Raw genomic sequence first — 15,992 nt, 5'->3', positions numbered from 1 at the left:
GTTCTATTTAGTTCTTTGATAAGGTGACATACAAATTGTCTGTGCTAGAGTGTTACCATATTCTATGGTATCTGCATTTACTTTGCTATTTACAGAAATTAATTATTTTTTCATGTTTAGGAAGAGACAGATGCATTTGAATAAGCACTTCTTTGAAGAGGCCAGGTGCTACTGACTGAGATTTACAGAATTAGTGAGCATGCTTTAAAATTAGAACTTAAGTGTTCCATCTTCCGTGTTTTTTTCATAGAGAGCATTTCAGCATTTGAGGTAGATACCAGCAATCTTTTTTCTAACATACAAGATTCATACTTCCACTTTAGGAGTACATTCCAGTCATCATAACACCCAAAACTTTTCAAATCATGTGTATTACATTTAACTGCAATTACATCTATCCTTTTGCACTTTAATACCATTTCTGTACCCTCTACAGATACATGTTACTCCTCATTCCTCCCCTTCCTCATTCTCTGTAGCTAATCCTTTTTGCAATTTTTTTTATTTCTTCCAAGGTTAATGCTAGAGATTCAATTTCCTTTATTTCGGTGTTATCACCCACTCCAGTGAGCAAAATTAACCTTCTCACAGAGACACCATTCCAGTTGGATAATGATTTGATTTAGTGTCTTGTTATTGATTTGTTTTCAGGGTTTCATGTTGAAATAGATCAAGTTCCTGACAGCCCTGTTACTGTAAAAACCTCCAACCAACTGACTTCTACCCACCTCTTATCAGTGAAGAGTTTGGTAGGAGGTCCACTCTTGACTTTGCTGTTTTGTAGGCCACTGCAAAGAGAAAATAACAGTGAATGACTCTACAGAGATACATTTCAGTCATTGCTGAAAAAAGAACCAATTCCTAAGCCAGTAGTGTTTGTTTATCTTAGTAACAAGAGAAGGACACTATTCACCCACTAAAACAAATAAAAGTAGTGTATGTAGTCTGTAGTATGTCCACGTTGCCTAATATTCTCTTGTATCCTGCACCTTCAATGAATGGTCTTAGAAACCTCAAATTTAAAGCAACATTGAATCAGTTGGTCTGACATCTCAGAATTCTGTGTAGTTACCAAGAATCCTTCAGAAAAGATTGTGACTTAACTTACATAAACAAAAACATTCTGTACCTTGTAGGCTAAAGAATTAAATGCCTGTGGAATGTGGCTATCCTGATGCAAGGTAACTCTCTTAGGAATACTCTGCATTTTCTGATAAATAGAGTAAGACTCTGTGATGTAACCCAGACTTGATCAGGTGTTGTATGGTGGACTGTTTGAAGAAAAACTAGTTAAGTTTCTTCTCCCTTTTGATAGTAATATCTACTTGAACTGAAGCAACGTTGATGGTAAGAGACTGAGCTCTATGCTCAGTTATCTTGCTTCAGATGTATCTGTACATTATTTCAACTTTGATACTATATTAGAGGCTGAAGCACTGTTTTTATATAATATGCAGAATAAAATTCAGCATTTTCCTTCAATAATTTGCAAAGTTCTGCCTCTCTGATACCTAAGGCTGAAAAATCTTCAGTGTTGCCATATTTTTATTTAATCAAATCTTTTCAAAAGGGAGTAGCAAAGAAAGAAAAGTGATAGACTGCAAAAAGGAATTTCAAAGGCTAAAACTAGAAAAAAAGGCCTGAAGTCTTTTTAAAAGTAGAATAATTTAATTTTTATGTTGTTTTTTTTTAAACTCATCAGCAAAATGCATACACTGTCAGAGCATAATTTGGAGTAGGAATTTTGACATCAAAAAGCAGGTAAATGTTTGTTTTAATGAACATGGGATGTAGGGGAGTATGTGGTCAAATATATCTTCCCTATGACAAGCGTGCTTCACAAGCCATTTCTTAAAATCTATGCATTATCCCTTTTGGTTTGTATCATATTGCAAACAAACACAGAATCTGAGTAAATTCCACCATACGGTTAAGAGTAGTAGAGCATTCATTTGATATTTTATGCATGTCCTGACAGCCAAACAGCAGGATCATGTGCAATTCTTATGAGCTATTTTATTAGACTAATTTTTCATCTTTGGAAACTTTGTTTTTAATTAATAAGTGTATTCCTCCCTTTACTTCAGATGGATTATCCATGCTATGAAGTATGAATTGAAAATCCGTGCTGGGGATATGCCAGCCAAGGACTTATACCAGATGTCCCCTAGTGAAGTGAAACAGCTTCTGCTGGATATTCTTCAACCACAGCAGCAGGGGAGGTAATGAGATATGTGGGTTTGTGGCACCTGTTTTCATTCATAATAGGCTGTTGAAGTAATTTTCATTTCTTAACTACTTTGTATATACCTGCAATCACCAGGCACCTGCAATCAGTAATATACTTACTTAAGGAAAGGTAGCAAAAATGCACTTTTTCATTCTTTCACCTGTGTGTAGGTTCTACAATTGTTTCTTTTATATTGCATCTTCTATCTTTGTGGAAGTCTTACTTTATACTAGTGATCTCTATACTTTGGCAGTAATGTGAAGCACTGAATTCTCTGATGTGAGGAAAGGAGCCAAAAATTATTCAATACTGTCTATTTAACCTGTAAGAACAGTCTGTCTGCTGTTCAGTGCCCTCTTTCTTCTAGCTTATTATATGAATTAAGAACAGATGTTCTCTAGAATTCTCAAGAGATAGCGGTGCTGCCTGAAACTTGTAATCTTTTCTCTAAGCTGTAACTAGCTACCAAAAAAAGTGTTCATTATGATACAAAGTGTGCAAGACAAAATTTAGAATTACAATATTTCCACTTAACTACATTGATAAGAGTAAAGTCAAAAAGTCCTCCTGTAGGTTTTACTTCTAGTTAAGTTAAACTTCAGCACATAATACTGCTGATAATTTCCATAGTCCTTGACTGAATGGCTAATGGCCTTTTCTCTCAACAAAAAGGAAATATACCACACGTCATACTACTTATGTTCCTGCTTCATTCAAAACACATTCTGTTTTTTTCCTCAATCTGTAATGCCTGAGAAACAGGCTCCTTAAATTGGTGTCTGCTCTTGCTTATCTAATTTGGGTGATGTAGAATCTCTCAGTCCAACTGACTTATATGTACTCTGTATCTCCCACATGCTTTTCAGTGTCTTGGTTGTCATTATTAATGCTTGCTGTTTAGTTGCTGTCTTGACTCATGTTGACGTTGACATTATTCCTGTAAAACCTTAGCAGAACAACCCTAGGTTTCTCTTTGCAGCATTTTCCATTAAATATTATGCTATTGAGGAAACCATTTGGTCAGTCACAGTAAGCAATTCAAGCACTATCCTTCATTAGAGATCTTACCCAAGTTGTTACAGTGCCTCCTGCTTTTGATTCCTTTAACATACAATAGCTGCCTCAGCAAAGAGCACTGTGGTTGTTTTTCTGAAGATGAAGATTCTTTTTTTGTGGGTTATCCAAGTACAAAATCTAGCCAGCATATTCCTCAAAACTTCATATCTTTAACTTCTTCCTGTACAGTATTAGTAGCTCATTTTTCCATACCCATTGGTGACTTGTTTTTAAAAGTTCTCTTCTGGCCAGGAAATATGGAAGACTGCCTCCTTCCATTTTCTTTCTGTGACAGTTTTTCCTACTGTTGTGATTTTTTGAAAAAATCTCTGCTACTGTGATATCATATATCACTGCCAATTAATTTGTCATACATGAAGGGCTAGTGGTATATTTACCTCCCTAACAAGGCTCTCGACAACTAACCTCTCCAGGTTTTCATGGAGGGTAAAATTTTTGCTATTATCCTACCTCTTACACAGGGCTCCAGGATATGATACTATATATATATATCCGTCACCAACAGAGTGGAGACTTCCACAGATAACTTTTTGACCTATTTATGTAGGTCACAAGATTGTAAGTAGCCTTTTTAAAATGGAGCATTGTTTTTTAAATGGTCCAAACAGTTATAAAACTCATCTTGCTCATACAGTTTACAGGACTCTCTTCCTTACCATAGTAATTTAGATAGATCGGAGTATTTTTGACATCTTCAAGTGCTTCTTTCTTTGTATTAAGAAAACAACTTTTTATTTCTGTCACAACTTGTCTTTTTGTTTTTATTAATGTTTTCTTGTCCTAGTCCAAGGACGGAGCTGTACAGAGAATGAGATGGAAGTGTCATAGCAGGCACAAATTTTTGGCAGTTAAAGTGTTGCATTGAGAAGTGATGTATGAGACAATTTTTCTTAATTTGTCATGTTAAACCAATACAGTTAGGAAGAAAAGCCACTGCACACTGGCTTGATCCTGGCAGTGGTCAAGTAATTAGAAGTCAGTAGTAAGTCAGTGACAGCTATTGTATCACAAGTGCTTTAAAGTATTAATTTTAAATATCTCCTTTGTTCTCATAAAGCATATCTCAATTACCTAAAGCTCAAATGTGTTCAGAAGGTCCACCACTTAGTGATACTTTTTTTTTCCTCTTTCTTTTAAAAATAAAACAACAACAAAAGGAAACACACTGTTTGCTTGGTCTTCTAGTTTAGCTGGAAGCTACACTAAGAAACTTAATGTTGTGGTTTAACCCCAGCCAGCAACTAAGCACCACACAGCCACTCACTCACTCCCCCCCGCCCCCCCCCAGTGGGATGGGGGAGAAAAATCAAGAAAAGTAAAACTCGTGGGTTGAGATAAGAACGGTTTAATAGAACAGAAAAGAAGAAACTAATAATGATAACTAATAAAATGACAACAGTAATAATAAAACGATTGAAATATAAAAGTGATGCTCAGTGCAATTGCTCACCACCCACCGATCGACACCCAGTTAGTCCCTGAGCAGCGATTCCCCTGCCCCCACTCCCTCCAGTTTATATACTACATGTGACGTCGCATCGTATGGAATACCCTGTTGGAGAGTTTGGGTCAGCTGCCCTGGCTGTGTCCTGTGCCAACTTCTTGTGCCCCTCCAGCTTTCTCACTGGCTGGGCTTGAAAAGCTGAAAAATCCTTGACTTGAGACTAAACACTACTTAGCAACAACTGAAAACATCAGTGTTATCAACATTCTTCACATACCTAACTCAAAACATAGCACTGTACCAGCTACTAGGAAGACAGTTAACTCTATCCCAGCTGAAACCAGGACACTTAAGAGAAGTGTAAGAACACACAGGGAGTAGTCTGAATTGGAGTTCTCTTTTTCTGGTCAGATCTCGGAAGGAATTCTCATAATTTCTCCAGTATTTAAGATTAAGGTTTTTCAATGTAAGATCTTTTTATTATTTCATCAGGCACAGTGGTGTCTGCATAAACAAGTAATTTTAATGACAAGTAATTTTATTCTGATCATATCAATTTAATCTACAATACAAACAGAAGAAAAACCAAAAAACCAAAAATTTTAGTGCTGAATTTCATTTGAGCTAGGCTACAAGAGTTTCGCAGAATGAAAAAGTTAACAAAGTTGACCAGGGCATTTCTCTCTTTCACCCCTCCTTTTTTTTTTTTTTAAAATCTTTTCAAACAGCCTACAAGAACCAGGTCTTTGAAATACAGAAAGCCATGTTGCCAAGCAGTAATTTAAATAGTTTTCCTGAAAAAAAAACCCAAACAAATCCACAGTGGTAAATGATGTGTAATAATAATCTGTTGATTCCTGTGTTACAAATATCCAAAGATTTAGATGTAGAAACTTTCCACCTTTCCTAAATGAGGTGCTTCCTGAAGTACTTGTTCCCTCTTATTAAGGTTATAAAAGAGCTGTTTGTGACTTGAGAAGACATGGAACTTTTTTTTAAAAAACATTTCACAGGAATATTAAACTAAGACACAAAAGTATTAGTTGTTTTTCATCAGAGATTTGCTTCCTAGGGGAGCTTTCACTACTGTCTTGCCATATAAAAATACATTTTCTACTTAAAATTTAAAAAACAACTAAGGACAGTAACTTTTAGGAAAACTTTTCTGTCAAATATGTGCAGTACTGCTACACAAGACTTTATTCAGTATTGTGAATCCACCAATTAAAATCATACTCATGGCTGCCACTTCTTAAAGTTCCATTGCTAGTGTCTCAAACATTTTGGCTAAAGCCCCATTACTGTAGTAATACTGAGAAGGAAAAATACAAAAATTAAATTCTAGACTTCATGGTTGCAAGTAAAAAAAAAGGGGGGGGGGAACAACACAACAGACAGTATGCTCCTGAAGGCAAACAAAATTTATAATTTATGGAGAATGTAACTCAAGTTTGTGCAAAGCTTTCATTTAACAAAAACCATTTGGTCGAATTTTTTCTAAATTTACAGGCCACTTGTTTTTTTACACACCATCAAAAAACCCTACCTTCAGCAATCCTGTTGAAAGGCATTTTTCTAACCTGGTATTTAAATTGGGATGATAGGTGCTTCTAATCCATTATCTACTACATTTTGTATTTTATAGATGGAGAATTTCATTAGGCTGTATTTATATAATGAATTGTTTTTCCTATTGTAGTATGATAAAACGAATTTTAATATTACAGTTAAATACTGGTTTTCTTCAGTGTGTATAAATTTGGCTGTGATAAGTCACTGTGCGGTATGTATGTCTTGTGTATGTTTTAGTTTATGGTGACTTAAATTGATAAGACATGATGAATTCAGCCTACTGCTGTTACTGTACTGCACTGGATAGATTTCACAGTTAATTCTTTTATTCCAGTTACATAAAGCACAAACACACACATAAGAGTAACAGTCTAACCTCTATATGTAAGCATCTTGATTTTGTTTGCTTTAGAGCATAACTTACCAGAAAGCACAACATATACTGCATATGCATCATTAATATGTACTTGATGTCACCACTTAGTTTACTGGCTTACACCACAGAACATGGCTTGGTTCTGCATCTGTAACAGTTGTTTTTTTTACTTCAAGTTCTCAATTTTCTTTGTCCACAGAAGCTGGCTAAACAGAAGACAGATAGATGGTTCTCTCAACCGAACTCCTGCTGGATTCTATGATCGGGTGTGGCAGATCTTAGAGAGAACCCCTAATGGTTTAATAGTTGCAGGGAAATTTTTACCACAGGTAAAACTGGCAGAGATGCTCAGTTATTTCTGCACTACCTGCCTATAATGGTGAATTATTTTATTGTTAATGTCTATTTTATGCCATAATGTATTACTTAGGGTAATTTGTTCCTGTAATGATTTTAAAAAAAAAAAAAGGCATTTTCAAGGTTTCTTTTTGGTTCTGAGTAAAATATAATTAGAATAGAATGGAAGTCAGTTATTTCTATTAAAACACATTTATAAAAGCATAAGTCTAGAAGACCCTTTCCAAGTCCTGGACTCTGAAATCTGCTCCCTTTTGATCCTACGGTGGTCATATTTCTTAGTTGAGTATTATTTATTCAACAAGCAAACAGGCTCTAGATGAGGGTGGTTTTGATTTAATGCAAATGGTCTTTGAATAAAAGTATTATTTGTTTTTCAGCAACCAACCTTATCGGATATGACCATGTATGAAATGAATTTTTCCCTTCTAGTTGAAGATATGCTGCAAAATATCGACCAGCCGGAATATAGACAAATTATTGTAGAGGTCTGTGGCCTACAATGAATTAAATTTTATAATGCACATGAGTATGTTACAGCCTAAAAGAAAAAAAAGTAACCAAGGCTCAAATATTTGAAGAAATAGCATTGTAAATGCAAACACTTTCTTCAGGGGTTTCTCCATAGTTTTTGTATGATTAAACAGGTTCCTGTTAACATGTTCAGAATATACAAAGAAGTTCTTGAAGTTCTTCCCCTTTAGCAAATAGATAAATATTAATGACAGTGCCAATACAATTATGTCACAGCAGGTGAAAACTATTAAGAATAATTCCAAAGTAGCTTTCCTTCAAGTCCCTAGCCCATGCTTTTTCCTAACAATTTTCTAGGTCTAGGGAAAAACTGCTCTAAAATATCAGTTTGCCCTGCAATAGAGTCTTCTTTCCCATTTTGCTGAGGCTGTCTATTAAGTTGCTTTATGCTACTGAATCAACTAACTTCCAGTTCCCTTCTGTTCCCATATCTAACAGTAAAGCGAGAGGCTGTTTAAACTCCTTCCCCACCACTGCACATAATGTATACTTTTTTAACAGATCAAGAGCATCTGTACCCTTGGTAACTGACATCTGTGCTGTCAGCAGCGTTCATTGTTAGTTCCCAAGTAGATGCCTCTGGTGCTTGTGAGTATTCCTCCACAGTAAAATCAAATCCATCTCAATTCTGGCTAACAGCTAATGGTCATGCTGCTTGCTGGAACATCCCCAATTTTTGATAAAAGATAACAAAATTATCAAAACCCAAGATGACCAATATAGACTCTACTGCCTGCTTGTAGTTATTATGACAGGTCACTCATCATGTTCACCTTCCTATTTTAAACCTGTTTCTGATACAAGGAATGTAAAATCTCTTGAACCGAGACTTTTTTACTGGTGTCTATTGACTTTGTTTTTTATAAACTTTGTCATAGTACAATTATACCATATGTGATTAGGCCTCAAAAAATCAAATGCTGAGGTTCCGTGTTTGCTGCTTTTCACCCTGTCACAGTTTAAGCCCAGCTGGCAACAAGGCACCATGCAGCCGCTCGCTCGCTCCTCCCCCCTCCCTGGTGGGATAGGGAGGAGAAAATAGAATGAAAAGCTTATGGGTCAAGACAAGGACAGGGAGGGATCACTCACCAATTATGGTCACGGGAAAAAGACAGATTCAACTTGGAAAAAACAGAATCAATTTTATTTGTTAACAATCAAATCAAAACAGGATACTGAGCAGTAGAACCAAATTTTAAAACACTTTACCCCCCACCCCTCCCTGATTCCTGGGCTCAACTCCACTCCCAATTTTCTCTACCTCCTCCCCCCAGGGGTGTAGGGTGATGGGGAACGGGGGTTGCAGTCAGTTCATCACAGCTTGTCTCTGCCCCTCCGTCCTCCTCAGTGGCAGCGTTCCTCACCCTTCCCCTGCTCCAGTGTGGGGTCACTCCCACAGGAGGCAGTTCTCCACAAACTTCTCCAATGCAGGTCCTTCCCATGGGCTGCAGTTCTTGATGAACTGCTCCAGTGTGGGTCCCCTGTGGGGTCATGGCCATCTTTGGGGGCAACCACCTGCTCTGGCGTGGGGTCCTCCACGGGCTGCAGGTGGATATCTGCTCCACTGTTCACATCCATGGGCTGCAGGGGAATCGCCTCCCCCAGCGCAACTCCTCCCCCTCCTTCTTCACTAACCTTGGTATCTGCATAGGTGTTCCTCTCACGTTCCACTCTCCTCCCCCTGTGCAGGTTTCCCCTTCTTAAATCTGTTCTCCCAGAGTTGCTACCACCATCACTGATTGGGTTGGCCTTGGCCAGCAGCAGGGCCAACTTGGAGCTGGGGAAGCTTCTAGCAGCTTCTCACAGGAGTCACCCCTGCAGTCCCCTCCCCTGCTACCAAAACCCTGCCATACAAACCCAAAACAATAACAGATTGAATTTTCTTGTTTGCTCTCTTTTAAAATATATACAAAGGTAAAGTGAATTAAAAAGTAGAGGCATAAATATAAAACCAATAAAAGGAAACATTCAACAAAACAGTTATTAAACCTATGGAACTCACTGCAAAATGACAAATTTGAGTCTGAGACATGAATGAGATTGAAAAAGGAATTAGATAATTACAAGAACATCATTATAAAATAAGTAGGTTAAGTTGTTATTAGAAGGGATCCAAGTCCTCATCAGTCTGTTTATAAGCCAACCACTGTTAAAGGGTTAGAGAGGCACTTTTCTCTGTAGGAACAGGTTATCCTGCAAGGACTCAGCCCCGCTCCATTAACATCAATGGGCTTTCCTATTGAGTTCAAAGAGTAGGATCATGTCATGAGATTATTTCTTGCAAAATCCTGTCCTGTCTCTGACACTAAATTTGACTGATGGTTATGTTTGATTTTGTACACCTTCATGTCTGCATAGGTGTTTCGCTCACATTCCACTCCCCTCTCCGCAGCAGGTTTCCCTTCTTAAATATGTTACCACAGAGGTGCTACCACTGTTGCTGATTGGGACAGCCTTGGCCAGAGGCAGGTCCAACTTGGAGCCAGGGAAGCTTCTAGGAGCTTCTCACAGGAGCTACCCCTGTAGCCCTTCACCTGCTACCAAAACCCCGCCACACAAAGCCAATACACACCCTCTCCATTGGCTGAGCACCAGCATTTTTGCAGCCACACAGTGAACTGAATGAACTGGAAAATAGCTTCCCTGGCTCCCAGCAAAGTTAGATGTTAATGTCAATCATTTATGCAGTGCCCTTAACTAGGTAGTCACCAGAAATTGTAACCTTTCATAAAAGCCTGCTTTTTCAGTGATTCTTTTATCAATGTCAGAATTCTATTAGCTGTGCACTATTACCTGTGCCATTATTAAATGGCTTCCTGCTTGAAAGGGGCATATGCAATTATTAACAGTGCTTTTATGTAACCTGAATTTCAAAAAACCTCAGATTTAAAGTCTTACAGTCTTCTTCTGCCTTCTAGTTGTTGATGGTTATATCTGTTATTTTGGAGAGAAATCCTGAGCTAGAGTTCCAGGACAAAGTGGACTTGGACAAAGTGGTGCAAGAAGCATTTCATGACTTTCAGAAAGATCACAGCAGTCCAAAGGGAGCTAAGAAACAAGTGAGTAAAATATCACAGTCTTATAGAATTTATCATTCTTACTGAAGTTAGTTATAAATGTTAATTCTGTGCAGTCAGAATAAAAAGCAATTGATAGGAGTTCAGAGGGGAACACAAATAAGAAATTAATATACCCAAGTGCTGCATAAGTCTGCAAACAACCTATAAGCAGAGATAAAAGATGCATACTTTATTGCTGAACTGTGAATTCAAACTGGTATGGTAAGGAGAACACTCACAACGTTACATAGCTCTGAAATGAGAGTCAGGGTAAAGCTGAAATAGTTATAATACTTATTAAAGGGGAAAGAATTAATTAGGGGGGACACTAGAACAGAGAAGAGTTAAGAATAACAAAAAAAGAAAAACCTAAAGCTCAGCAAGGAAGTGTGAACTTAGGATCTTATGTATACAGATGCTAAGAAATATTTAGTAACCAAAGAACTCATATTGACAATACTAATGTAAAAACTTGAAATGCAAAACTGTTCTTAGCTACTAATTTTTGTACTAGAGTTGCATTCATGACCTAGCAAGCTTTTAATCTCTAAGGCTTAAAATGCAAAATACATGAAACTTGATCATTAAGTAGCTTTTAAGATTCAATTCACTAGGATATTAGGTTTTCTGTTTTAAAGACCTCTAAGTATTCTTGCTACAAGTTTTGGTGCCTCAAAGCTCTGAAATTCTGTAATAAAGCCAGGTTCATTGAACTGGTTGAAGGAAGAAATATGAGTAAAGCAGTGGGACCAGTCCCTGCGCTACTGAGGATGATCTTCCTCACTCAGTGTGGCATTTTATTGTGCACAATATATTTGGAGATACCTGTGCTGGCTCTGAATAATCTATTGATTCAGAAACATATTGATATGCAACAGCACCTCCTGTTGCTGAATTTAGGTCCTTGAAAAGATGAGGAAGGATGTGCTCCTTAAAAATTCTTTCAAAAGTTTCAAGGTTCACTTTTTTGCCACTTTTTTGCAGTAAGATTTGAAAGCAAGCCAGATGTCCAGCCTTAGCAACATATCACCTTGCATAATACCTTTGTTTTTTAAAGGACACAATTTTCTTGAAACTGTGATTCTTTTGGCCTGCCTATTTTGGAGGGTAATGACTCTGTGTTTGCAGCCACAGCAAAATCAGACTTAGCATCCACACAAATGGCTATTAAGTGCCAGCTCCACACAGTATCTTGAATATGCTACTACCTTCTGCGACAAGCTGGAAGTCCCCAATTGCTATAAACAGAAAGAAAAATCCCATGCAAAACCCGATTTTTGATGGTGCTGTGCTAGCCTCCGTTAAAGCAATGGAATTTTTTCCAAGCCCAGATCTACTTAGAATGATGCCTTTTTGTCTCTTAGAAAGAAATCCCAATTTATAGTTGTGAATAGTATCTTTAAGATTGTTGTTGTTGGAAATTGCAACTCCTTAATTTAACATTTTGTGGAACCTGACTCTCCCCTATTCCCAGGTATATGCCTGCTGGCAGTTAAGGGTAGCCTATTTAGGATTGTTCTGATGATATTCTGTCTGAAGTTTTCCTAACAAACGTTGCTAATAGAATTCCTAATTTGTCTGAACTATGCTCTTCCATTAAACTGACTTGCAAATATTTTGAACTTTGTTAATTCCCTGTTAACATGTAATAAATGTCAAAAGTATTTACTCCAGTAATTTCAAACACACCCTAAACCTACAGAAGTCTAATGTTTTCACCCACAATCTCTGCACTTGATTTAATAAAAGTAACCAATTTCCTGAATTAGTGTTGAACTTTTATTATAGCAGCCAATATATAATTTGAGAATAAGCAGATGTTTTAACATCATTAACTATGCAAAACAGTGTTCAGTGAAGGACATCGATTTTGTTGATCTGATTAATGAATTAGTTCATGTGCTACCTGTGGTTTGGTTCTTGGATTTAGAAAAAATTTTTTTTCTTCCAAATAAATCTTTAGTCAGTATCTCTACATGTACACCTAAGGACCTGACTCACAATCATACTGTGGTAGCACAGTAAGTTACCACATAGTAATCATCTAGCTGCATGTTTTGAGAGCAGCTGTTCTCTGACATCTATTACATTTTAAAAAAATATTAAGAAGGTGGTATCTGTACAGGACTGGAAAATTCAGTAAAGAAATATATACAGTGCATTTTAGTAAACTGTTTTCCACACATTCAGGTGTGGGAGATTTCTCAAAATTGAGCAGAATTATACTGTGGCTTTAGAGTCTGAAAAACACATTTGCATTTCTAACATGTTTGTGATGTTCCTCTTGTTCACCTGTGTTTGGCTGCTTTACATAATCAACACTAATGGAAACATCTTTTCCCTCTCCTGCAGGATGACATGACTGCATTCTACAATACTCACCCAGCTGGAAAAAAGGGAACATGCAGCTACTTGAGTAAGGCTGTGATCACTTTATTGCTGGAAGGGGAAATGAAACTAAACAATGATGATCCTTGTACCATTAGCTAAAGCTTGAAACACAACATAGGAATTGTTGCTTTATTTAGTGTTCAATGTATTTTTCATGCATATATTAAAATACTGTTTTGAAGAGCAACCCTAGCTAGTAATACAAATGCATACTATCCTTTCCTGAAAGAAGTGCCATTAAAGATACTAAGTGCCACCTAATTTTTCCTTTCTCAACTATGCAGCATGAAACTCTGAGCACATGAAGTTAGTCCTGTGATATTTAAGTTGAATGGGATTGTATTTATGAACTTAAATTATGCATTTAATATAGCTGGTAACTTCAAGAGAAATGCAGTATGATATTTTGTCTTCATACCTTTATTTATAATTACAAACAAGTTTATTGTAAATTCTAAGTGAAATTCAGAAAATACCTTAATTAACATGCATACCAACCTGTGTGGAAATATGAAAATTGGATTTTTTTTTTTATTATTCTACATAGAAATTGGAGGTGAAGGTTAAAGAGTTGTTATTTTAAAGTTTTTCTTTATCAGTTCAATTGAGATAATACATTTAGGGTTGTTTTTTTTATTTGCCAGTTGATAACTTGATATACAGGCTTCATCCTAATAAAGCAAATTTTTATCTCTAGCAATAAATACCACTGCAGCTTCCCAACTGTTATTTAAGCATTTATAAGTTAACAAGGGAAACGTATGGTAACAAGATACAAGTTTGTTTTAAAAAAAAAACGGCGAACAGCTGCATTTAAAATTAACATCCATGAAGAAAAAAAACTTTGTGTTACATAAGCTGTCAATGCATTAAAGAATTCAAGATACACTTACTTGTCTCCTCAATGTGTGAAAACATTGTATGCTATATGCTTTATTTTGGTGAAAGTAATAAAAAGCAAATGCTTGTAAAAAAACCTGTCAATATAAATACTTTAACTTACATGCAAAGACTCCTGCTGACTTCAATGGCAACCTTTAATGTGATACTGGAACCACCTTGAATGGATGTTAAAGTGCCTCTTTTAGCACCACAAAATATATTAAAGCTTTAGAACTGGTCCTCAAATATTTTGATAATTAAATTAATAGTGACCAGCTAGAACTCAACTGTCAATAAATTGTTGCCATATTGATAAAGGCAGGTAGTTTAACTTAAATAGAGATAGAGGGCAAAACTAATGGCAAAAGTGATGGAGTGAATCTGGGCACAGGAGGAGTATTTATTTGAACACACTTAGGCAGTGGTTAGTACTTCTCTGATTTGCACAACTTCCCCAGAAATCACAGAATCAATTCTTCTCAAACCAAAATGATAGAAGAATCTATTGTTGAAGGAGGACACTAAACCATTAACAAATCTCTTGTCAAATGATGTGGAGAATGAGTAAGGTTGGAAAAGCTAATTTTGGACTAACAGAGTAGTGGTCCTACTGCTCTTCCATGCTGTAATACATTTATCATTCAAAGAACAGTGGAGAGGCAGTGGGGGGGCAGGGAAGGAAAACCCAGAAGAAACACACACTACAATAGTGTACCCAAAAGTGAGTAACTAACTAGTGTGTTAGTACATCTAAAAGTGGAATGTTGTCTGAGGGGCTGCAGCATTGCTCTAACTCCATCAAGAAGTCTACAATTAAACAGCAGACTCAGTTGGCAGCAGTTCTAAATACTGAATGAGCCACTAGTTTAAACAGCAATCCAGTGTATCCTCAAATTTTTTACTTCATTACTGCCTTAGAAGTTACCAACTGCAATAAAGTCCACTTGCCTTTTGTTTTTTTTAAAGCGTTGCTTGCAGATCTACAGCTGGTCATGGATCAGTGGTTACATAGGTAGCAAGCATGTCTATTTCTAGTGTTTTTAAAAATACTCTTTAAAATTGATGTATCTCTTGCTATACAAACACAGAACATAACTCTTGTCTACAAACTGTAAATCCTATTGAAAGGAAACAATCCTTTAAATACAAAATCTACAGATTACTTCAGAGGCACTGGCATTTGCTAGACAGTAGCACTGTTGTTTGCTTGGTTTTGCAATTGCTTGTGATAGCAGGATAGCAGTTTTGCATTTTTTACATCACTTACCACTTCTTACTGCTTTAGTACCTTCAGTTACTTAGAAGCCTCAAGTTTGCTGATCTTGGTCTGAACTGTGTAACTACAAATAAATGAAAACCCCAGTAACCACTTTTTCTTATGTGAACGTGGAATGAAAATCCCTGCAAACTGTTTCTGTTTTCCTTTATAGCCTCGAACACATGGTTTATGAAATTGTGATTGTGGCAAGTTTTCAACTTCTACAAAATAACAATAAGTACCTAGATTAGAAGATGAAGATACCAAAATTCAGCAGAGTCCACATTGTCTGAAAAAAGTTCTTGTGTCTGGAAGGACAATACCATAAATTTTTCTCCTTTTCCTGAAGCAGGGACAAGAAAGGATCTTGATACAAACAGCTGTCACATAGCATGCCTACTAAATTACAGTTTTAAGAGACAAGACCGTTGGAAAAGAAACTAAAATTTCTACTAAAGAAAACATTTTTCCTTCATTATAATATGTTTGAAATCACAGAGGAAAGAGAAACCTTGGTGAGAATAAAGAGGGTAGCAGAAAATAAATGGTAAACCAGATGATAGTTTTTAAACAGCCATAGCTCAAGTAAAGTGTGGTTAATATTTAACAAACTTGGTCCTGATCTCTTCAAACACATTCCATCTCAAGAGGACAAGGAAAGAAATGCATTTGGGGTTGCAGATTAATAACCGGAGGTGCAACAATCAGTACAGTCCCCTGTGTATTTACAAGAGCTACTGGCAATAGAGACGCTGAAGCCATTAAAGAAATAAGTCCCAAAGGGTGCAATATTGGTCCACACCATTCAGCTG

The 15,992-nt window shown here is 36.7% G+C and overlaps 1 protein-coding gene across 6 annotated transcripts in view; it reads left to right on the top strand.

The window, feature by feature from the left end:
- Positions 1-15,545, top strand: part of PHKB (phosphorylase kinase, beta) — a 90,986-nt gene extending 75,441 nt beyond the window's left edge. For 4 of the 6 annotated variants that reach the window (XM_010585041.1, XM_010585042.1, XM_010585043.1 and 1 more), the window contains 5 exons: positions 2,088-2,222; positions 6,899-7,028; positions 7,437-7,544; positions 10,509-10,649; positions 13,002-13,731. In XM_010585041.1, coding sequence (XP_010583343.1) covers positions 2,088-2,222; positions 6,899-7,028; positions 7,437-7,544; positions 10,509-10,649; positions 13,002-13,139 — 652 coding nt within the window. In that variant the 3' untranslated portion in view covers positions 13,140-13,731. Of the gene's footprint in view, positions 1-2,087; positions 2,223-6,898; positions 7,029-7,436; positions 7,545-10,508; positions 10,650-13,001; positions 13,732-15,207; positions 15,284-15,352 lie in introns of those variants that run through there. The other 2 variants (XM_010585044.1, XM_010585045.1) reach the window with 2 other exon arrangements.
- The last annotated feature ends 447 nt before the right edge of the window (positions 15,546-15,992 follow it).

This window comes from Haliaeetus leucocephalus, unplaced genomic scaffold (assembly GCF_000737465.1).
Source record: "Haliaeetus leucocephalus isolate CR32 unplaced genomic scaffold, Haliaeetus_leucocephalus-4.0 Scaffold92, whole genome shotgun sequence".
In the NCBI taxonomy this organism is placed as follows: domain Eukaryota; kingdom Metazoa; phylum Chordata; class Aves; order Accipitriformes; family Accipitridae; genus Haliaeetus; species Haliaeetus leucocephalus.
The sequence above is the reverse complement of the archived record's forward strand: the minus strand, read 5'-3'. Positions and strand labels throughout refer to the sequence as shown.